At 38.0% G+C, this 24,577-nt stretch overlaps 2 protein-coding genes across 6 annotated transcripts in view; one reads left to right on the forward strand and one right to left on the reverse strand.

Moving 5' to 3' along the window:
• Positions 1-4,644, reverse strand: part of ORC3 (origin recognition complex subunit 3) — a 119,115-nt gene extending 114,471 nt beyond the window's left edge. For 3 of the 4 annotated variants that reach the window (XM_078155246.1, XM_020976306.2, XM_020976305.2), the window contains exon 1: positions 4,362-4,644. In XM_078155246.1, coding sequence (XP_078011372.1) covers positions 4,362-4,493 — 132 coding nt within the window. In that variant the 5' untranslated portion in view covers positions 4,494-4,644. The remainder of the gene's footprint in view (positions 1-4,361) is intronic. The other variant, XM_078155245.1, reaches the window with a different exon arrangement.
• Positions 4,645-5,793: 1,149 nt separating this feature from the next.
• Positions 5,794-24,577, forward strand: part of RARS2 (arginyl-tRNA synthetase 2, mitochondrial) — a 69,282-nt gene continuing 50,498 nt past the window's right edge. Inside the window, exons 1-4 of one of the 2 annotated variants that reach the window (XM_020976293.2) lie at positions 5,794-5,943; positions 15,708-15,781; positions 17,180-17,282; positions 19,709-19,792. In XM_020976293.2, the coding sequence (XP_020831952.1) occupies positions 5,908-5,943; positions 15,708-15,781; positions 17,180-17,282; positions 19,709-19,792 (297 nt within the window). In that variant the 5' untranslated portion in view covers positions 5,794-5,907. The remainder of the gene's footprint in view (positions 5,944-15,707; positions 15,782-17,179; positions 17,283-19,708; positions 19,793-24,577) is intronic. The other variant, XM_020976294.2, reaches the window with a different exon arrangement.

The following is a 24,577-nucleotide window of genomic DNA, read 5'->3' on the forward strand; positions in this document are numbered from 1 at the left end:
GTCTATTGCTCTCAATTGTGCCTTCAAGGATCAAGTAGAATAAATCTAATCCCTCTTAAAAAGTTGATTCTTAGGGGCAGCTAGGTGGATAGAGTACTGGCCCTGGAGTCAGGAGGACCTGAGTTCAAATCCAGCCTCAGACAATTGCCACTTACTAGCTGTGTGACCCTGGGCAAGTTACTTGATCCCATGGCCTAGCAAAAAAAAAAAAAGAAACAAAAAAGAGTTGATACTTGAAACAGTTATCATGTTCTTCACTCCCCTGGCTCTACTCCAGTCTAGATCCTTGCAATTCTTTAAATTAATATATTCCTATAAATGGGAGACTCCAGTCTTCTATTCATCCTGGACATACCCTCCAACTTTTGATTGCCCTTATTAAAATATAGGATTCAGAACTGAACACAATCATCCAGATATGGTTCAGATGAGGTTAAATACAGTAGGACAATCACGTCCTTTTTTATGGACATTATGTCTCTTTTTTTAGGCAATTGGGGTTAAGTGACTTGCTCAGGGTCACACAGCTAGTAAGTGTCAAGTGTCTGGTCTGGCGCCGCATTTGAACTCAGGTCCTCCTAACTTCAGGGCCAGTGTTCTATCCACTGCACCACCTAGCTGCCCCTGGACATTATATCTCTTAATGTTACCTGATATTATACGAACTTTTCTGAACATCTTATTGAAAACCATGACTTACATGGTTTCAAGAGCAATGAGTCAACACAGTAAGAGCTCATAATGAGATCTTAACCAACAAAACCCTCAGATATTTTTCAAAAGAACTATTGTCTAGCCTGCCTCACTTGCAATTTGGCTTCTGAAATCACCACTTAAATGAAAAATGCCCTCTCCAAGGTTACCAATGATCTCAATTACTAAATTCAATGGCTTTTCTCAGTCCTCATCTTTCTTGATCCCTCTGGAACATTTGATGTTAACCACCTTGTCCTTGGATACTCTTTCTTCTCTGGATTCCTTTAACACTGACTTTTCCTGGTTCTCCTCCAACCTTTGTAGCTCCTTCTTCTCAGTCTCCTTTGATGGCTCATCATCCTGTATTCACAAATGCACACAGGACTCTCTCCTGGGCTCTTTTCTCTTCTTTGTTTGTGATCTCATCAGGTTCCATAGTTTCAACTATCAACTCTATTCATACAACTTCTAGATTTTTCCACCTAACCCTAGTCTCTCCCTTAAACTCTAATCCTGCATCACCAACTACTTTTTAGACTTCAAATGGATATGTCCTATATGCATCTCAAATTCAACATGTCCAAAACAGAATTCCTCTTCTTCACAAAATCCCTAGGCCCCCAGAACCCTCCCCTCTTCCTAACTTTCCTATTACTGTTTAGTATACTATTATCCTTGCAGTCACTGAGGTTTGTAGCCCTGAAATCATCCTTGACTCTTTCTTTTTCTTTACCTTAATATCCAACCAGGTTTCAAATCTTTATTCTACCTTTATAATGTCATGGTTTTCAGGGAGTCTAATGAATCTTGAATTATCTCTTTGACCTGTTTTCCAAGTCACTTGTCTCAATATCAGATAACATATTTTCTTATATTTTTTCAGTCTTTTGATTTTGATGTAATATTTTTTGCTATCTCATGGAGTCATTAATTTCTGTTTGGTATGTTCCAGTTTTCAGAGAACCCATTTCTTGGGTAAGATGTTATTGTTATTGTTGTTCCATCATTTCAGACTCTGTCTAAACCTATTTGGGGTTTTCTTGGCAAAGACACTGGAGTGGTTTGCCATTTTCTTCTACAGCTCATTTGACAGATGAGGAAACTGAGGCAAACAGGGTTAAATGACTTGCCCAGGGTCACACAGCTAGTAAGTGTGAGGCCACATTTGAACCTCAGCTCTTCCTGATTCCAGGCCCAGCACTCTATCTACTAAGCCATTTACCTGCCCAATTAAGGTAATATAGTGCTTTACATATATTATCTCATTAAATCCTAGTGACAACTCTACTAATCAGATGCTATTATTATCCTCATCTGTCCAAGCAAAACAAACCCTAACAAAGGACAGTGGATTGAAAAAAATGGGATTTAAAAGAAAAGATAAGAAACTGTAAGTGGGCTCTAGGTGAGGAAAACAGAACTAGGGCAAGGAAGTAGAATCAGATTGCACCAAACACAGCATGGAAGCTAAGCATACACCTTCCCCCTAACATCCCACTTTTTTATAAAGAAGGTACAGGGAAAAAAAGAAGAAAAAGTACAGTAGAGTAGGATGGAGGAAAATAGACATTTGCTGTGTCATTACTGTGAATGTGAATGGGATGAATTCAACCATAAAACAAAAGAGGATAACAAAATGGATAAGAAAGCAGGACCCAAAACTTTAAACATAATTCACACAGAGGTAAAATAAGGGGCTGGAGCAAAATGTATTATGCTTTGGTTGAAGTAAAGACTTAAAAACTCTTATCAATTCAATCAACAAAACAATTCCAGAAGGATGGAGCATGGTACACAACTCCTGTCAGAGGGATTATGGACTCAGGGTTCAGCACGAGATATCCATTTTTGGATATGCCCAGTATAAGAATGTGTTTTGCCTATGCATATTTCTTTTTAAAAAAAATTCCCAGCTCAGATTCTTACAATCTAGGCAATAGCTCACTAACATTCAGACCCCTTAAGAGTCTGCCCAATATGACAGATGTTCTAATAACATCTTCAGCTGAAAAAAAAATTCCCCCTACCCCCCAATTTGGGAGATGAGGAAAATTGATGCTTGTTAACTGACAAAAGTTAAAATAAAAGTTACTTTAAAAATAACTTTAAAAGCAAGTTCTAGTTATTTTACTATTTGCTTCTATTTGTGATTATAAAGCATAATGCTAAACACACAATGTCATAGACTGATTGATATAGAACACTATAGCACAAAAGAAGAGCTTAGATTATACCCCAGGAAAAGACTTCACAGGGAATTAGGGAATGAAGCGAGAGCCAACAGGGAAGGGAGAATGGCATCAAGCTATCGAGTGGGCTTTCCTGGATCCTGTTTCTTCATATGTGTGATATGCCCACCCCAAACCTGTACTTTCAACAAACATTTATTAAATGCCTAATGTGTACTATTTTATACTGTTTCCTAAGGCACCTTCTATAGTAGCTACTGGGGCCTGGAATCAGCAGTTAAAACCTGGACCTATCAAAGTGCTTTTATTTCAGAGGATTGCAAACCTGGAGCAGGAAAGAACTTCAGAGGCCAATTCCCTTACTTTTTTGGAGAAGGAAACCTGGGCCCAAGTTACTTGCCCTAGGTCAGATATGTAACAAGCATCACAGGCAGGATTTGAGCTTTGACCCTATGTCACCGGGTCAGCGCTCTTTCTGCTGTTCTGGGAAACAAGCATGTTGCACAAAACAGAGCTAAAATTTCCTCTTCTCTTATACTCATAGACTTCCTCCCTACCTATTTCCAGCTCCATGAATCTAGCACTCACACTGCTTCCTTCTCCTCCCTTCTGATGTGGTGCTAGGGTGCTTGTACTGGAACCCCAATTCCATGACCATGTTTCTCTCTAGCCTCAGAAACACTATCCCTGGCAGTTTCTCCCCAGCTGAGGACACTGTGCCTAGCACTTACTCATGAGTGGGCCCCAGCCAGACCCTTATCTCTCTCCCTGGTGCAGTTACAAACAGCACCTGAAGGAATTATTAGTTTGAACTGGCTTTGCACTGGGTCATAAAGATATTCTTACCCACTGGACTATCCATACTACCACCCTACCTCATTATCTACATCCTGGACTCCTAGTTATCTGTATTCTAGACCTAAGACACACTATCTTGTCAAACAAGACACTGACTGGTGGCAGACTGGACAACTCTTAGTTACCCCTGAACTCTAATTAACTTAGTGATGTAGCAGGCCTAAAACCACACCTCCATGTGGCCCACCTTGTGTGCTTTTCCTAGTGAACTCTGGGTAAAGTAACTGCACAGTAGATACAAAAAGTGCATGTTACTTTAAGAACACCACTCCTCAACCACTCCCTAATCCCACCCTGAATTACCTAGTTAGCACGTTCAGCACATGTTTTATTGTATTTTATCCTATATAAACTTTAACTGTACCCCTCTAAGGTCACAGGTTCCTTAAGAATCCTTGCCTGCTGAAAAGTGTAACAATAAACTTTTTGCCAACTTGACTTGAGTCTGTGAATTCATTCCAGATGACCCAGTCCTGTACTCCAGTCTTTGAGGGGTCTCAACCTCTCAGACTGCAACACTTCCACATGTCATTTAAATAAGAGTTATGAGGTTTTACAGCTGTTTATCTAAATTATAATTGGCATAGTTTGATACATGCCCAGCATTCAAATTTTCACCTGGGCTTTGAGATGAGGGTAAAGAAGAAGAAGTGAAAGGAAATTCCTGTAAGAGGTTTGAGGAGAGAGATACTTCTGGTTGGAAGTCATTAAGTCAAACTGAGACCTGAGAAACAGGGTCTCCCACTGCATCCAGGGCCATCTCCAGGCATCCTGATCTACATCTTGCCACTGGACCCAGATAGCTCTGGAGGAGAGAGTGAGGCTGGTGATTTTGTACAGTCCTCCCTCACTTAAATCCAATTCATTTGCAAGTCAAGGCATCACCTTCCTGAGGTCACGGTCCTCTACAAGAATGAAAGACAAACAACAACAAGCATTTATTAAATGTCTGCTATGTGCTGGGCACTGTTTTAAGCAGCTGGGACACAAAGAAAAGCAAAAGACAGTGCTTGCTCTCAAGGAGCTTACAGTCTAATGGAAAGCTTCCTGAAAGAGGCAGCACCGAATTAGAGTGGCAAGAACTAGGTGTGAATTTAATCTTGCTTTTTATTCTCTGTGTACAGTGAAACCCAGGAAGCCCTGGATTCAAATCCTAACTTGTCCACTTATTACCATGTGACCCCGGCTAAGTTGCTTAACCTCTATGGATCTGTTTCCTCATCTATAAAATGTGAAGTTGGACAAGATGATTCCGTTTGCTGAAAGCTTTAAATCTTATCACCTTAGAATTCTGGTTCCGGTTAAGGCTGGGAAGTTGGGGTATGTAAGGCCTTGAATGTCAGGGTCTTAGCAGGTGCTACTAGATGACAGGTGGATAGAGCAATGAATAAGGCTCTGCTTCTCAACGGTGGGGTGGGGGAGTCGGTGGAGGAAGAATAAGCATTTATCTAGCGCCTACTATATGCCAAGCACTATGCTAAGCGCTTTACAAATATCTCATTTGATCCCCACGACAATTCTGCAAATATATCCATTTTACAGTTCAGGAAAAAGGACAAAGAGTGGTCACACAGGTACTAAACGTCTGAGGTCGAATTTGAACTCAGGTCTTCCTGACTGCTGGCCCAGCGCGCCTCGCCGGGCGGCGCACAGACCAGGCTCCTCCCTCCCTCGGCTACTCCCGTCCGGACACGAGCCTGGCCTGACGCCGGATGCAGGCCAGGCAGAGGGTGAGAAAGAGGCCCCAGCCATTGAACAGGAGGAGGAAGAGGGCGTAGCTGAGAAGTGGGGGAAAGAGCAAGTGGTACGTCCATTGCGTGCCCGGAGACGCGCCCCCTCCGCCCACTCACCTTGGACACCGAGAAGTAGCCATGATGCCCAGCTCCCGCTAGATTCAAGCGGAATTGGGCATTTCCCGAGTTCCCCAGCGGCAGACGGATGGGGCGGGGCGAAAGGTCAGAGGGAGCGAAGAGCTCCTGATCAGCGATTGGTTCGCAGTTCGCTTCCGGAATGGCGTTTCGCGGGGTTAGGGGGCGGGGCTCCTGGAAAGGGGCGGGGCGGGACGAGCGCTGGACGGGGTGGCCTGGGGTCTAAGGGCTGAGGTGCGGCGCGCGAGGGCCCAGCCTCACGTTCTGGAGTCTCGATTCCCCCGAGCTGTGGAGCCATGGCCTGCGCCTTCCGCAGGTCCATCGCCTCTCAGGTACCTAGCCCGCCCGAGAGGGGGGAGGGAAGCTCGGCTAGGACAGATTCCCGGGGGACGCCTTCTGCCACGGAGTTGGGAGACTACCGCGGCCGTGCGCCCCTTTCGGGGCGCCCAGGCCTCTCCCTCAGTCCGCAGTCCCGTCCTCCTCCTCCTGGAGACAGGGACAGGTCGGTGTCGGGGGCCAAGGGCTTTGAGTCACCAGGACAGGGACCGGGTTTGCAGCTTGTCATTTCTGTTAGCAAAACTTTCTTCTCCGCCCTGAACTTCCTGTGGTGTAGTGGGAACAATAATTACGACTCACATTTCTAGAGCACTTTTAATTTGCTTTCTCCTCTTAACAGCCCTATGAAGGTGAGAAGTGCGAGTGCTGAAGCGCACACTTTGTGGGTTAGGAGCCTCGGACCCCTGGTCACCCAGCTATCTGGCCAACTTTGAAACCAGGGTTTCCAGCCAGCTCCCTTCACTCACTGTATGAGTCTCCAGGCTAGGAGATGGGAAACGTGGTTTCTCATCCTAGCCTTGAGACCAAACAATCAATCCTCAGATGTTTGTTAAGAGTTTGTTGGGTGTCCGACGCTGTTAAGCACAGAAAGGAAGGAATCAGATTTCCTGCCCTCAGGGAGTTTACATTGTAATGGGGCTAGGCAACATGTGTCGCAGCTGTGTGGTGCTGGGCAGGTCACTTTTCCTATTTGTACCAATTACCTCAACCAATTTTTAAATGTGGGGGAGAATAATCTTTGTGGTAAATACCTCAAATTTATTGTAATGAAAGGAGTGCTGTATATGCAGTAGGGGAATCTGGGTTTGGGCCCTACTTCTGCCTTTTACTACCTATGTGATCACCCTTCTCTGCTCCTTTGCACGTTTGTCTGTCTCCCAAGCTTGGAATATACATCCTCTTCCCTCTCAGTTCTTACAATCCCTAGTTTCCTTAAAAGCTTTCCAAGGATCCTCTTCTACAAGAGACTGTTCTGGATAACCCTGCCAGCTGCTAGTACCTCCTCCCCAAAGTTACCATATATGTGTATAATCTCCCACTCACTCCTTTCACCCAGTATCCAACAAAAAGATGGCCTTTCTCCTTGTCAAGACCTAAACCTCTGCATATGAATTTGAACTCATTCCTTTCCATTTCTCCAACAGATTATATCCTCAATCATGCTCTGTTTCACTCCCTCTTTCGCTCATCTTCAGACTTTTCCTATCTACTGGATCCTTTGTCTTGCCTTAAAACATGCTTGTCTCCTTAAAAATACTTCATTATACCCTACTATTGTCTCAAGCTCTCCTCCTTTTCTTAGTCATACTGTTTGAAAAAGCTGCCTATACCTAGTGCCTCCAATTCCTCTCACTTCTTAGCCCCTTTGCAATCTGGTTTTGAACCTCATCACTCAAATGAAATTATTTTCTTCAAGGTTATCAACAATTTCTTAATTACCACATTTTGTGATCTCCTCTCAGCCTTCATTCTTCTCAGTCTTTCTGCTGCATTTACCAATATTTACCACACTCTTTTGAATATTCTCTACTCCCAGGAGGTTTTGGGGAAACTGCTCTCTACTAGTTCTCCTCCTACCTGTCCATTCTTTCTCAGTCTCCTTTTTTGGCTCATTATCCCTGTCATGCTTTTTTTAAAAAAATTCATTTATTTTTACTTTTCAACATTCACTTCCATAAGATTTTAAGTATAAAATTTCTCTCCCTCTCCCTAAGATGGCATGCAATCTGATATATGCCCTACATATACATAAATATTAAGAATTTTCACGTTAGTCATGTTGTAAAGAAGAATTAGAACTGATGGGAGGAACCATGAGGAAGAAGAAAACAAAACAAAGAGCAAATAGTATGCTTCAGTCTGCATTCAGACTCTGTAGATCATTCTCTGGATGTGAATAGCATTTTCCATCATGAATCTTTTGGAGTTGCTTTAGATCTTTGCATTGCTGAGAAGAGCTAAGTCTATCGAAGTTAGTCATCACCCAGTATTGCTGTTACTGTGTACAGTGTTTTCTTGGTTCTGCTCGCTTCACCCAGCTTCAGTTCATATACATGTTTCCAGGTTTTTATGAAGTCTGCCTGTTTATCATTTCTTATAGCACAATAGTATACCATTACATATATATACACTACAAATTGTTCAGCTATTCTCCAATTGATGGGCATTCCCTCAGTTTCCAGTTCTTGGCTACCACAAAAAGAGCTGCTACAAATATTTTTGTCCTGTCATACTTTCTAACTGTGTGGTTTCTCAAGGTTCTGTTCTAGGACTTCTACTTTTACCCTTTTTAAAAAAATTTCATCAGCTCCCATAGAATAAACTATCATTTATATAAAGATGACTGAGATTCACAAAAGATGTCATATGCATGATAAATTTCCTCATTTGTAAAATGGTGTTAATAATAGCACCTATCTCCCGAAGTTGTTATAAAATAAGATCAGTTTCTCTTGAGTTTTACCATCTGTTCATAATGTCAGCTCTCTATGAGGCATTCAAGCTGGATGTCACTGAGAAGCCTCAAATGCATGTACAAAACTGAGTTCATTTCCCCCCAAAGTCTCCCACCTCTTCTAGACTTCCCTGTTTCTGTTAAAGGCACCACCATTCTTCTTGTCACTAAGGTTTATAACCTTGACATTATTCTTGACTCCTTTCTTTATCTTTCCTCATGTCCAATCAGTTGCTAAGTCTTGCCATTGATACCTCTGTAATATCTCTCACATCTGACCTTTTCTCTGTTCATACAACTGTCACTTTAGTTCTTATCACTTTTTGCCTAGATTATTGCAACAACGTCCTAAGTTTATCCTTGCTACAAATTTCTCACCATTTTAATCCATCCTTTACAATGCTTTCAAAATAGTTTTTCCTAAGCCTGAATCTGACCATGCCATATTACTTGCTCCATCAATTCCAGTTATTATCTCATCTCTGGGATGAAATATAAATTCCAGTGTTTAGCTTTTAAAACCCTTCTCAACCTGTCCCTAATCTGTCTTTCCAGCCTCACTGGAAATTATTCCACTTACTACAAACTGTCCAGACAAATTTGATCTTCTCACTGCCCTTCAAACAGGAACACTCTATCTGCCTTTGAGTTGGATGAATCACATGCATAGAATGCACTCTTTCTTGCTTCTTTGTGGAGTCCTCTTCCTTTTAAGATCCAGCTCAGGTATCATCTTCTATATGAAGCCTTTCCTGGTTCCCTCCAACTGCTCCTTCCCAGACTACCTTGTATTTAAATACTCTATCTGTAGTTTTTATTAACTTTATATTTATCCTGCATATACTCATATACGTACCTGTTGACTTTCCCCATTAGAGGATAAGGTACCTTTTGAGTAGGAACTATTTCATCCTTTGTACTTTCTACTTGTACCAAATACCTAGCATTGTGCCTGGTGTAGCAGGCACTTAAATGCTTGATGCTTGATGATAAATGAATAAATTTTAAAAAGCATTTGTTAAGCACTTACTATATGCTAAGCACTATACCAGCCATTTAGAGATACAAATAGAAAAGAACACTAAAAATTATGCAATGAATATTCTTTTTAAGGAATAGTTCCCTCCAGCTCTGAGATTCTGTTATTTTGTGGCAAGCTAAATGTGGTGGAACTTAAGTTGACCCACAGATGATATATTGGATTTGAATGGACAAAGAAGGTGGCAGGAGTAGGAGGAAGATAAGGGGGAATGTTCCAAGCAGGGAGAAAAACATGAAGAAAGGTTGTGGGGAAGGAGGAAGTCTAGATATTAGGAGTTTAATAAGGAGACTGGACTCACTGAATCAGAGAGAATGAATTGAAATATAATATTAGAGAAGGTTAGATAAAGTGGAGCTATTTGATAAGGATCTTGGAAATATTTATCTAATGCAATGATTATTAACCTTTTCAAACTACACAACCCTTTCATAGCCTCATATCCTACTTTATTTGAGCAAATATTGATTGCCTACTTACAGGACCCTGTGGTAGGCAATGAAGCAGGTACAGAAAACATGGTTTTTAAAGATGGTGTAGTGGGAAGAAGCAGTACAATCCAGTTCTGCACTCCTCCAACAAAAACTGAGAAAGAAAAGCACCATACTATGTAATGAAAATACAAGGAAAAACTACAGTAGGTAGTTTTTTAAGTCACAGATTATGCATTCAGTGTGAAGGTAAGTAATCAGAGTGGATATTATGAATTATTTTGAATTTAGCTTATAGGTTAGTGACCAGGACAGGGACTCTGACAAGAGGTAGACCTTTATCAAAGGATATGAACAGGCAGTTCTCAGATGAAGAAATGCCCTAAATCACTGTTGATTAGAAAAATGCAAATCGAAAGAACTCTGCGGTACCAGTATCACACCTATCAGATTGGCCAACATTACAAAATAGGAAAATGATCGATGTTGGAAAATTGGAACACTAATGCATTGTTCGTGGTGTTGTGAACTGATCCAACCATTTTGGAGACCAATTTGGAACTATGCTCAAAGGGCGATAAAAATGTACATACCCTTTGACCCATCAATAGCACTTCTAGGGCTGTATCCCAAAGAGATCATGCAAATGGGAAAAGGACCTACATGTACAAAAATATTTATAGCAGCTCTTTTTGTGGTGGCAAAGAATTGAAGATTGAAAGGATGCCCATCAATTGGGGAATGGCTGAACAAGTTGTAGTATATGAATGTAATGGAATACTGTTGTGCTATAACAAATGATGAACAGGTGGACTTGAGAAAAACCTGGAAAGACCTGTATGGACTGATGCTGAGTAAAGTGAGCAGAACCAGGAGAACGTTGTACACAGTAACAGCCACGTTGTGCAGTGACTAATATTGAAAGACTTAACCCTACTCAGCAATACAAGAATCTAAGACATCTCCAAAGGCCTCATGATGGAAAATGCTATCCACATCCAGAGAAAGAGCTATAGAGTGTGAATGCAGATTGAAGCATACTACTTGCTATTTTTTTTCTTCTGTTTTGTGTTATTTCCTCTTTCTGGTGGTTCCTCCTATTGGTTCTAATTCTTCCTTACAACATTACTAATGTGAAAATGTTTAATAGGAATGTATATGTATAGCTTCTATCAGATTGAGTGCCATCTTGGAGAAAGGGGTGGGGTAGGGAAGGGGAGAAAAATTTAAAACTCAAAAGCTTATGGAAGTGATTGTTGATAATCAGAATAAACTAATAAAATTTTTTAAAAAAGAGGTAGACCTTTAGTTCTGTCATTCTGACCCTGAAGCAGAAACAAGGACATAGTCACTGACCTGAGCTGAGGTTGTTGCTAAGCTACAAGGCAGAGTCTGTGGACCAGAAGTATGACTACAGCCCTGTTATTGTGAACTCACAGAACCTCTCAACTAGTAGACAGAGACTAGCAACTGTCCTCTGGAGTTCAAATGAGGGGCAAGAGAACAGTTGTGTGGCTCAGATCCAAATAAGGATCAGATGCTTGCAAAGCTAAGACCAGGAGGGAAGCCATTGGTCAGACTTCTTATTTTTTGCTAAAAGTTTGGAGCTCCCTAGCCTAAGCCACCCACTAGAGGCCTAAGGAATATAACTTCCCAAATCCATTAGAACCAGAGTACAAAGTAAAAAATAGACTGTACTAGTCACCTTCTGAAAGAAACTTTCAAATAAAAACTTCCATCAAGACCTTTTAGATCAAAGAAAAATACTGCAAGGAGGCAAAAAGAGAGTTCAGGCACTGAGTATCCACAATTAGGATCATCACAAGATTTGGCAGCCACTCTTTTTCAAGAGTGCAGAGCTTGGACTGCCAGATTTCAAAAGGCAAAAGATACAGGCTGACAAGAATAATTTACCTAGGAAAACTAAATATTATCCTTGGTCAGCTAGGTGGTACAGTAGATAGAATTCTGGGCCAGAAATCTTCATTGGTTTAAATCTGGCCCCAGACACTTACTGTGTGACCCTATTTGCCCCAATTTCCTCATTTGAAAAATGATCCGGAGAACTACACCAGGGACCATGAAGAGTTGGACATGACTGAAATAACTGAACAACAACAATGAAATAGAGGTCTTTTAAACATTCTTAATGAAAAGACCTTAGAGAAGTAGAAATTTTGAAATACAAACACTGGAGTTCAGAGAAACATAAGTAAATGTGAGCAATCAGAAGGAACTAAAGAATGAAATTTTTATATTCTGATGAAGGAGATATGTGTCCTCTCAGAATTGTAATGTCATTAGAAGTTTTAGAATGGTTTTGTTAACTTTTTTTGTTTTGTTTTGTTTTGGAAAAAGCACCTCTTTATTTTTATTAATCTCAAACTAAAATTTAACATTTCCTTCAATTCTGAATGTAAGTAGTCTGCTTTATTCTGACAAGGCATCCATAGGTTTCAACCAAACTGCCAAAGGAGTCCACTTTTTAAAAAATTTTATTCCATAGTTTTTCTTTTTTCTTTTTATGAATTTTTTTTTGTTTATCAACAATCACTTCCACAAGCTTTTGAGTTTTAAATTTTTCTGTCCCTCCCTCCCCACCTCCCTCTCCAAGATGGTGCTGATACATGCTGTACATATACATTCTGTTAAACATTTTCACATTAGTGATGTTGTAAGTAAGAATTAGAACCAATAAGAGGAACCACCAGAAAGAGGAAACAAAACACAACCGAAGAAAAAAATAGCAAATAGTATGCTTTGATCTGCATTCAAACTCCATAGTTCTTTCTTTGGACGTGGATAGCATCATGAGGCCTTTGGAAATGTCTTAGATCCTTTTACTAGTATTTTGCTAGTAAAAATGTTTAAAAATTTAAAAAAGTAAATAGTATTTTACTGTTTACTAGATCTTTCTCAGTATTACTGAGAAGGGTTAAGTCTATCAATATTAGTACCTAACTGATTATGTTATTCCCTTCTTGAGCCAAATCTGATGAGAGTAAGATTCAAACAATGCTCATCTCCCTCCCTTCTTTCCCTCTGCTGTAATAGGTTTTTGTGCCTTTTCCTGTAATGTAATTTACCCTTGTCTGCCTCTTCCTTTCCTTTTCTCTTTTCTTAGTTAGATCAGATTAATTCACTTACTTGGATCCATTTAACCCCCTTGATTAGATTTTTTTTTTAACCATTACATCCAAGTCAACTTATATCCACCCCCTTTATATATGGGCCTTTAACATAGTGTAATATCAATATAGTTCTCAAGGGTTACAAGTGTCATCTTCCCTTGTAGGGATGTAAATAATTTGCCCATATTAATAACATTTGTTATGAAACATGTTGCTTTCTGTCCCCTTTACATTTTTGTGTCTCTCTTGAGTCTTGTATTTGAAGATCAAATTTTCTGTTGAGCTCTCCTCTTTTTATCAGGAAGGTTTGGAAATCCTCTATTTTGTTGAATATCCATCTCCTCCCCTGAAAGATCATGCTCCTTTTTCTGTGGGTGGTTGATCCTTGGTTGTGTAATCCAAGCTCCTTTGCCTGGGGAAATATCATTCCACACCCTACAGTCTTTTAATTTAGAAGCTGCAAGGTCCTATGTAATCCTGACTTGTGGTTCCATGATATTTAAATTATTTCTTTCTGGCTGCTTGCTGTATTTTCTCTTTGACCTGGTAATTTTGGAATTTGGCTACTATGTTCCTTGGCAATTTCAGTTTGGGATTTATGTTTTGATGATATAAAAAAAGAAAAACACTAGCAAAGAAAAGGTGGAGGAATTTACTATCTCACATAATCTGGGTAGGCAAGTAAAAGACAAAGAGGAAGGGTTGGAACAGATTATCACTTAACACTTTCATCTGAACTGATCAAAGGTGTATATAACACATACCCAGTCATTTATACACACTGTGTTTGGTTTGCAAATAATTCAGCTTAACTTTAACTGGGGAACTGGAAATATGGAGCTAAAAAGAAATGAGATAAAGATTAGTCTAAGGCAAAATGAGTGGGGAAGGGGGGAATCAAAGAAAGGTTTTGGGTGTTATCTTCCTTTTTAGATTGTAAGCTCCTTGAGGGGAGGGAATGTCTTTTTTTTCCTATTTGTATCTTCCCTGTTTGGTACAGTGCCTGGAAGAACCTAGTACAATAGTTCTTACCAAGTACACTTCATCCCTAGCCAGTATTCTGTCATTCCCATGTTTTAACATGTTATCCAGAAATAACTAATCCTATTTTCAAGCAGCATTTTCCGAACCAGATGTATTCTTTCTCAATTTTTCTATCCCTTCTAAATCTCTTGACTTCAGGAGAAAACAATGATTTGTTTCCCCAAGCTCTTCAGTTTTTTCTTCAGGACTTAATCTTTAGTGTTGTTTTTCTTGGTTCTTTCTAGCAATATTATTTTTACCCAGGTAAATTATCCAAAAAGTATAGTAGTTACCTGGTTGGGCAGGTTTTGGAAGTATCTCTCAAAGAATCTTTAATCCCAGACCTGCTTTTTGTAGATGTTGTGACCTTGGATAGATTGCTAGAATTCTCTGGCACTCAGTGTTATCTATAAAATTGGGGAAAACTGGAATGTTCTCTTAGCTCATTTCAACAAACATTTCCTATTGCCTTATTTAAATAATTAATTATTGCCAGAAATACACATACAAATAGTAATGAACTTACTAAATATTCTTGGTGCTGATTGCCCATTGTTTTGCCTTTTGATATGATATAGACATGACCTAAAACACAGGAAGAAGTCAACTTAGTCATATAATAAATGCTTTGTAATATAAAAAAAAAATACTACCTCTGGGGTCTGTGTGTGCCTATGGGCACGCAGGAGTAAATTTATGTGACCTTAGGCAAGTAATTTGCTGTATAGCGCTCTGTTTCCTCCTCTGTAAAATTCAGGTATTAGACTAAATGGCTTTTGAGATCTGTTCTTGCCTTAATCTGTGAACCTCTGATGATAAATATTAAGGACAAAAATTCCAAACTGAATTTTAAATAGATTTTGATGGAAATTTTTTTATCTTAGCCCTAAGCCCTTTGGTGGCTTAGTTTAATGCTTTTGTACTTGACTTGACATTGTCATTTACTTAAAAGTTATTTCCATAAGTATTAAAATAATTTGAAATTAAAATGGTTTTTTTCTAGCAGTTTAATTCATTTTTCTATCAGAATTATTTTGTTCACTTGAAATCTTAATCACTTAATTGTTAGCAAGGTTTTCATTCACCAGGTGAAATAATTTATAGTTGACTTGGGTGAGGTTCTTGTATATAATAGAGCCCATTTTTCATAGGGGATTTCAGAATTAGCAGGTACAATATCCTGGCAGTTAAGAATGATGTTTGGTTTCATGTTCAAAATAAATTAAAACAATTTTTTTGAAGTTCAAAACCTTTTAAAGTGATTTCCTAAGTCAACATTTGTTAATTTTATCATATAATCAAATGACTTTTATTAAAAGTACCTGGGTGCAATATGGTGGAAGTTAGACATGTTTACCATCCGGAGGTGTGAGTTTTATTTTTGAGGCTATTTCCTTTTGTTTTTCTTTTTAAAGACCAGATTTCCAGTTTGTTGTGTTGCTAACATTTGTTGTCATACCCTTGAATATTAAAAATATTTTTGTCTTTGGATTGTTACTGTTAATAAAACTTAGTTGCTATGAAATATTTAACATTGGATGTTCTTGTTGAATGAAATTTTTTTAAATCAGTCAATTAAAATTGGAGTTATGTACATGTATGTAGTCTGTGACTGAATATGACCCTATGGAATAAGAATATTTTAACAGTCATTTTGTACTGGCTTTTATTTTAATTTTAGCTTTCCAGAGTTTTGGATCTTCCACCAGAAAACTTGATCAAGTCAATATCTGCAGTTCCAATCTCCAAAAAAGAGTAAAGTATCTTATATTTCTTATATAAGATGCTACTATTCTAGTTAGTATAACATGTGTTTATGAATATTTTCTGCTACAGTATACAAAATAGTTAAGTTTCCAGGAAGCTAGCTATGGAAATAAAATTTCATATATTAAAAGATTTTCTCATTGACATTATAAAATAGAAATATATGTGCAGAAAAAATTATAGTCCCTCTTTGAATAATTAGTCCTATCCAAAAGTGAGAATGGTTTGCCTTAGGAGGTCATGTATTTCTCCTAATCCAGTTTCTGCAAATAGAAATTGGGCTGTGGGAGTGGAAATTCTTTAGAGTATATTGACCCCAAAGGCTCTTCCAGCTGTTAAATTCTGTAATTATCCTATATGCTGGCTGTTATGGCAAGTTCTAATAATTCTCCTATGCTATCCATACTATTATTCTCTTGGAGAGGTAAAGTTGTGTTTTTTACTAGAATTGAGAACAAAGAAAAAATATAGGGTTAGAGTTTGTGACTGCTATCAACAAATTAGATAACTGGAGTGTATTTAGGGCTTCCATTAACCAGATTCTGGTAGCCTGAAACACTGGTGCTGTCTAGAATATAGTATCTCTTCACTCTCACTCTCACTCCCACTCCCACCCTACTTCTCTCTGAGGAAGTTTGGTCCAAGGATCTCAGAGCTAAACAGGGCCTTAGAGATAATATCATTTGACACCTTTCTCAGCATAACATCTGTCATATTGTATTGAAACACATATTGTACTCAATATTGTGTGGCCTGTACTCAAGCCATATTGTAGTTGGTGGCTGAGATATACCTATTCCAGTATATGTATGAAACATTTACTTGGATCGCTTAAGTATTATGTTGATTTAATTAGTGTGGATACTTTTTCCACTGACTTGGAGTAAAGCCTTTTCATGCCTTTTCAGCTTGGGCTTGTACAGCTTGTCTAGCTTTTCTATACATACGTCATAGGTGATCTACTCAGTGTGCTGGAGTCCTTCCTCTTTTCTTTCGTGTTCTAAAGATGCCACTGTACTGTGTAAGCCATCTATCAATTGCTCTCATTCCTCTAGAGGGCAAGAAGCAATACCACTGTAATATCTTGAAACATCTAGGCTCCTTTCTTGCACCTTTTGAAAGGTGTTTTTTTTGGTCTGTAAAATGTGAATAATAATATTTGCCCTTCCTAACTCTTGAAATACTGCAGTATTCCAGATAATAGAGGATTATTTTTAAAAGTATAGTACAGATACAGAATAGTGTTATTTATTTATGTTGCTTGTTGTTAAAGCTTTTTTAAATTGTAAATAGAAGTTGGAAATGGAAAATATACATAGTCTTTCTTTAGAATTTCTGTGACTTTTTTATAGGAAGAAATAATATTATTCTCTTTCTGTTTTTTAGAGAAGTAGCTGATTTCCAACTTTCTGTACATTCTGTGCTAGAGAGCAGCAGTGATCACTCAAAACCAGATATCCAAGCTCAAGCTCAAAAACTAGCAGAGAAGGTACTTTAACACCTAATTGTCTTTCTTTGATTAGATTTTGAATTTATTATAGGATTTAAAATTATAGTAAACAGACTCTCATATTTATCATGCCATTTATAGTGATCATTGCCCAAAGTTGACCAATGTGAGTTGATTGCATTTTAAAACATCATTATAAAACTATGATTATTTTTCAGATCATATAAAAGATTTGCACTTAATCTAGCATCTTTTAATTTTCTGGTTAAATACTTGGAGGATGACTCTAGAGTATATTTAAATTTACAGATTATTTGATTCTGGACAGACTTCTGAATATTTGGGAGAAGGTATTTAAAAGGTGAGTGAGGTGGATAAATTGAGCAGTAGATGAGAATTTTAAAATAGTCCTCAATGATGATGAGCATAAAATGAGAAGAAAATGATTAAGTGAGAATAGAAAATAGTTGGAAAGAGTTTGTATGATTTAATAAGTCTATTTTACTCCTAATAGCCACAGTTTGTTTAGTAGCTGAAAAAAATGTGAGGGTAATTGAATGACCAAATGTTAGCTGTCAGTATAATGGTATCAGAATGTGAAGTTAGATAAAATCTGTTAACAAGTTTATTACGAGTGAAGCAGGGTAGGGGGGGAGAACTGGGGCAGGAGATGGTTTACAATAGAATGGTAAGATGATTTAGCTAATGAAGGATAACTAAGATGATAAAATAGTCCCGCAAATAAGAAACAGTTGGACTTTTTTTTTTTAATGTTAGCCAAACTCTCTTTAGGAAAGACATCCATAGCAAAAGAAATTACTCTTAGAATTGGAAAGGAACTTGGGGTCCTGTCTAGGTTAACCTGTAGTTGAAGCGTGAATCCCCTTTTACAATGTCCATGACAAGTGATCTCCAGCCTCTCTCTGCTGGGAGACCTCTGGTCTCCTAAGGGAGTGTCTTCTGCATGTAGTCGTCTTTATGCAGAAATTTTCCATATAGTCAAGCTAAAATAGAAACAAAACTTTTTTCACATTTTATTTTAAAGTCTAATTAGAATGTAAGTTCCTTGCAGAGAAGTATTATTTTGTTTTCACCAAGCACAATGCATTACACTTACTCACTAACCATTTAATGAATGTTTGTTAGGGTGAAATGAAATAAAATCTCTCTCTGCAACTTCTGCCCATTGTTCCTAGTTTTGCTGTCTGGTGGCCAAAAGAAGTCTAGTCCTTTCCCTTGGGATTTCCCATAAGATAAAGATATTTAAAGATCTTAATAATGTTTTAAGTCTTTTTTTTTTAATCTCTAGGTACATCATTCCCTGGTCTTCATTTATAAAACGAATAAAAAACCAAAACATTCTAGTGATGCTTTTTGTCTTTATATCATAATCAGTGATACTTCTCCCCCTATATTGAGACTTCCGTTGGTCAGTTCTTTCTCATGGGGCCTGTTGGTGTAGTTGAGACTATTATATCCCCTGTGTTTGGATGCTATAATGTTAATACAGCCTAGGTTTGAGTTACCTTCTATGCTCGCCATATTGTACAACGTTTGTCCTTTTTTGATCCTATATGTCCATGATTTTGCAGAAATATTGACTAGTGGCTCTGCAGTGATATCAACTAGTTTCATAATTTCCCCAGACTCTCTCATTCAGCCCTGTTCTCTGAATGCAGTTAGTAAGTTAACATACATAATAAGTAAAACACATAATTCAAGAAACTGAGCATTTTAGGCATCATTATGAAGAAATAAATAGAAAAACATACAGATAATTGTGCAGACATCAACTGAATGTTTTACATAATGTGCATTCGTATGCATGCAGGATCTTAAGCCTTGTAGGAACATTATTTTTCAAAAATAATGGCTAGTGGTTTCACAGTGACATTTGCCATTTCCTTAAGTTCCCCAAGCTGCATATCATCAGGCCTGTTTATTTGTATACATTTGATAAGTTAAAAAGATGCACATTCAAGGAACTTACTCTTAGGAGTCTCTGAGAACTGACACATAGAGCAAGATAACTGTCTAAACACAAGTTAAATACATTATGTACATAAGTGTAAGTGCTTTTAATGTGAAACTACATGCCTTGTGATGCTCAGATAGAAATAAAATGTGTAAAATTTGCATGTCAGAATGAATAGAGTGTTGTGATGGCCAGTCACCTATCTCAAAAACAGAAGTATTTAGAATTTCAGAGGAGAAAAGAATGGAGTCCTTGAGTGGGACAGTATTCCAGAATATAAGAGTAGGCAGAAAGGGACAAACAAAGGAAGGGAACCTGGAAAGAGTTAATCTGGCTAAAGAATAATAAACAGTAGGAGAATAGAGACAAGATGCATTGACTAAGAAAAAAATTCACTGAATGCCCTTGCAAACCAAACAGCTCTTTTTATCTTAATACTGTATGTGTCTCTTTTCATATGATATCTGATTTAATCTATTTATATCTTCAGCTAAAATGTGATACAGTAGTGAGTGAAATCAGCACTGGACATGGGACAGTAAATTTCAAAATAAACAGGGAGCTGTTAACAAAGGTAAGAATTGTTAGTATTGCATATTTTATAATTTAGGTGAAAGGCATTCTCCAATCATGGAAACTGTTCTAAGGTGGAATCTTTTGTAATTCATATGGAAGCTTATCTTTCAAACAGCAAGTATATATTTAGTGCTTACTGTTCAGTAACTTGGTTCAATTCAGCCAGTGTTTTTTTAAGCCCTTGTTATGTACCAGATGCTGAGACAAAAATGACAGCTTCTGCCCTTATGGAGCTTACATTTTACTGAGGAGATACAACATGTATGCAGATAATGTAAATACAAGATAATCACTGTACTTTCATAGTTGAAGACATAAGGGAAGTGTAAAAAGTGTAAAAAGTATCTGCTTTCTGGGAGCCTACATTTTGATTGAAGAAACTAGATTTCATTTAACACATTAGAAGTAATGCAAGACAGTATGTGATGATATACAAAATTATTTGGTACAAATGATAAATAGTATTATAGAATCATAGAATAAACCAGGACTGAATTTTAAAAACCATCTAGTCCAACCCCCTCTTTTTTTTTTCAGACAAGGAAACTGAAACCTAGCAAAATTAAGTGATTTGTCCATAATTAAGTGATAGAAACAAGACTCCCAAATCCACTTCCCTTTCAACTATATAACTCCCCAGGCTTCAAAGACAGGGGATATCGTGATGGGCTTTTTCATGACAGTAGTCATTCTATTAGTATTTGCTGATTGACAAAATACATAATGACAAAACCCTGAATTCAGTAATATTTCTAAATGGATTGGTATCTTATTAATCACAGTAGTATCTGTATAGATTGGAAAAATAGTAACCTATTTCTGTGCAAAGCATACTTCAGTCTACATAAGATAGGTATAAGGTATACTTATTTATGGATTTCAGTAGATTCATGAACCTATTATAATAATCATATGGCTCACAGTTTGAGAACCACTATTTTAGAAGATCTCCAGTTTGCTAGCCTCTTGATACAATCTTGGTTTGATTTTTTCCTTCACTTTCCAGGACATCTGGAAATAATACTTTTTTGGGGTGATAACCTTCTGCATATATAGAGAGTTTTAAGATGGCATCACTCTGTGCTGACTGTGTGAAAAAGAAAAAGGTACCTTATATGCAGAGGAGCACATTATAGAATACTTCATGTAATGCTTCCACCCTAGTGCCTGGAATAGTATCGTGCTCACAATAGGCAATAAATAATTTCCTCCCCTCTAAGTTTCAGAAACCTATGCTGAGGGGTTTTGATCTTCAGGAATTGAGGGATCAAAAAAACAATCAGACTAGGAAATTATTTTGGACTTAAAGTTTTCATCTTTAGCTAAAATATAACCAGTTTTCCTCCAGTTTAGTATTCTAAGGGAGTAATCAGTTTATCCAAGCCAGAGCTTCCAGGAGTAGAGCTAAGCGGTCTTTGTTGGAAGTATTCATTTTCCTTTGCCAGTTGCAAAATACTTAATACTAAAGAACCACATTCCCTTTTATTTTTTTTTTAATGAGAAACTGATGTTTAATTAATGGTCTTGTATTGAGTAACACCTGTATTTGGTGATGGGTGGTTAAAGTTACAAATTACTCTTTGACAACTCTATTTTGATTTATTTTCATTTTTTTTTTTGTTGATACACATTTGTCATTTGATTCATAGTGGTGAACTAACCAATAAAGACTGTGCTGTGTATATAGGAAAGTGTTGGGGGGGGTGTTGAATGAACAGGTGAATACTGGGAATTTTTCCCTCTTCTGGTATTGGAATATTTTGTCTCTTCTGGCCTAATATACTCAGCTAATAATCAGTAAATACCAAAGTTTCTTTTTGATTGATTCTAATCAGACTCTCTACTCAAATAGCTTACCTTTAAAAATATATCATTTAATAAATCTTTGTTTTTTAAATAGTCAGTTGCCATTAAGTGAAATGTTCATCATTAGAATGTTGATTAATATTGTTTTCTTTAAAAGTGAAATGTTTCTGAGGGCAGGCCCTCTTGTGGCTGTTGACTCAATTTGATACAACTAAGTGGAATTCATTTGAAGTATCACTTGAAGGGATTAGCCGGAAGGCATTGTAGACTGTGTTACTTCTGTAGTTGGCACTGCTCATAAAACAGTCTGTGAGACAGAATTTTTTTTTTGCTCAATTACTGATCAGGATTGAACTCAAAAGATTAATGTGTTCTGCAACTTCTGCTTATTGCATCTACTTTCACTTCCTTATTTAGTCAGATATTAAAGAAATAGCCTATTAGAATTTATTTGGCTGCACAAGTAGCCAAGAGTAAGCATATTAAAGTTGTAGTTATATTAGGCTGGCATTGCCAAGTGCTTAAGAACACATCTTTGCCAGTTAACCTAAAAATGTAGCTTTATTTAATCTAATATTGTTTAGGATATGATACTCATGAAGCCAAAGTCACATGTTGATTTTAGTGTGGGCCAATTAGCCTTTAACAAAGAAAAATAATAATAGTAGCAGCTAGCATTTATATAGGGTCTCCTATGTGCCGTACACTGTGCTAAAATGCTTTACAAATATTATCTCATTTGATCTTCACATCCTAGGGAGTAGGTGTTATTATTATCCCCATTTTACAGTTAGAGAAACTGAGGCATATAGGTTGAGTGACTTCTCCAAGGTCACACAGCTGCTAAGCATTTGACAGATTTGAAATTGGGTCTTTCTGATTCCAAACTTAGGGCTGTATCCACTGGGCCACCTACTTTCCTCCAGAGGAAAAATTCTGTAGTTTAAACTGATCGGGTGTCTTGAAGATGTGTATTCCATGATTCTTGAGGGAGTTAGGGAAAGGGATTAACCCCCCTTGGGGAAAAATACCTAAAAGTATGTGGTCTGCTGCCAGAAAGATAATCACATATTAGGTAAGACCTAGCATCTCCTGATACAAATTTAGAGATGAAATTGCCTAGTGTTGTTAGAATTTATATTATAAAACTACCCTGATGGTAAGTCATACCTTCTAATTGCAAAGAAACTTTTCCTTTCTTTCCTTATGTTCTCTTCTTAACCCCGTTTTGTTCTAGCTTCTAATTTTATCATTCCACTGAAAATGCTCTCTCCCAAGTTACCATTGTTCTTTTAGTTACAAAATCCAATGGCCTTTTCTCAATCCTCATTCTCCTGAACCTCTCTGGAGCCTTTGACACTGTTGATCACCTTCTCTTCCTTTTCTTTCTACATTTTAGGGACACCACTCTCACCTGGTTCTCCCATGTATCTGACTGATCCTTCTCGGTCTCCTTTGTTGGATCCTCCTCTAGTTAGCTCCCTAGATGTCTCCTAGGGTTCTGCCCTAGGCCTTCTTCTCTTCTCCCTCTGTGCTAACTCACTAGGTAGTCTCATCAGTTCCTATTGATTTAATTACCATCTCTAAACTGACATTCACAAATCTACCTATACTGCTCCAACCTTTCTTCTGACCTCCAGTCTCATAATTTCAGCTGCCTTTCAAACATCTCAAACTGGATGTCCAGTAGACTCCTTAAATTTAACATGTCTAAAACAGAACTTGTTATCTTTCCCCCTAAGTCCTGTACCCCTCCTACCCTCTCTATTACTTTTGAGGGTAACGCTATTTTCCCAGTTTCTCAGATTCACAAGTTAGGAATCAACCTCAGTTCTTCACTGTTTCACTCTCCTTATCTAATCAGTTGCCAAGGCCTGTGAGTTTCACAGTTTGTAACATCTGTCCTATACATCCCCTTCTCTCCTGTGGCACTGGCACTGCTCTAGTACAGGCCTTTGTCATCTCTCACCTGGACTATTGCAATAGCCTGCTGGTGGATCTGCCTGCCTCAAGTCTTTCTCCACTCTAATCTATCCTCCATTTAGCCACAGAGTGGTCTTCCTAAAACACAAGTCAGCCCATATCACCACTCTACTCAGTAAACAATAGTGGCTCCCTACTGTCTCCAGGACCAAATAAAAAATGCTCTGTTTCACATTCAAAGCCCTTCATACCCTGGCTACCTCCTAGCTTTCCAATTTTATTGCACTTCACTTCCTAGCACATACTCTTTGATCCAGTGACATTGGCCTCCTGACTCTTGAACAAATGAGACACCATCTCTCAGCTCTGGGTATTTTCTCTGGCTATCCCCCATTCCTGTAACACTCCTTCAGCTCTACCTATTGACTTTCTTTAAATCTCAGCTAAGTTCCATCTTTTACACAAAGCCCCTCTTAATTCTAGTGCCTTCCCTCTGATAATGATTTCCTATTCATCCAGTATGTTATATATATATTTGTTTGTTGTCTCTTCCATCCACTTGTGAGCTCCTTGAGGACAAAAACTGTCTTTTGCTTCTTTTTTTTATTCCCAGCACCTAGCACAGTACCTAGCACATAGTAGACTCTTAATAAATGTTTATTTATTGATAGATTTCCTTATGTGCCATATAAATGGACTTTTCTCTTTTATGGGGAGGGTTAGTGTGTCATAACTGGGGAGGGGTGCAGAGGTGGGAGGAAGGGAAAGAGAAAGGGGAGAGAATTGACATTTCTGTAAAGCCTACTATGTGCCAGACACTCTACTAAGTGCCTTACAAATACTATCTCATTTGAGGAGACCCAAAAAGATACTGAAGAAAACAACACCTTAAAAAATAGCCTAACCCAAATGGAAAGAGAGGTCCAAAAGTCCAATAAGGAGAAGAATGCCTTAAAAAGCAGAACTGGAAAAGGAAGTCCAAAAGCTCAATGAAGAAAATACTTCCTTAAAAATTAGAATAGAGCAAATGGAAGCTAGTGACCTTATGAGAAAC

Source organism: Phascolarctos cinereus, unplaced genomic scaffold (assembly GCF_003287225.1).
Source record: "Phascolarctos cinereus isolate Bilbo 61053 unplaced genomic scaffold, phaCin_HiC Scaffold_5;HRSCAF=322, whole genome shotgun sequence".
In the NCBI taxonomy this organism is placed as follows: domain Eukaryota; kingdom Metazoa; phylum Chordata; class Mammalia; order Diprotodontia; family Phascolarctidae; genus Phascolarctos; species Phascolarctos cinereus.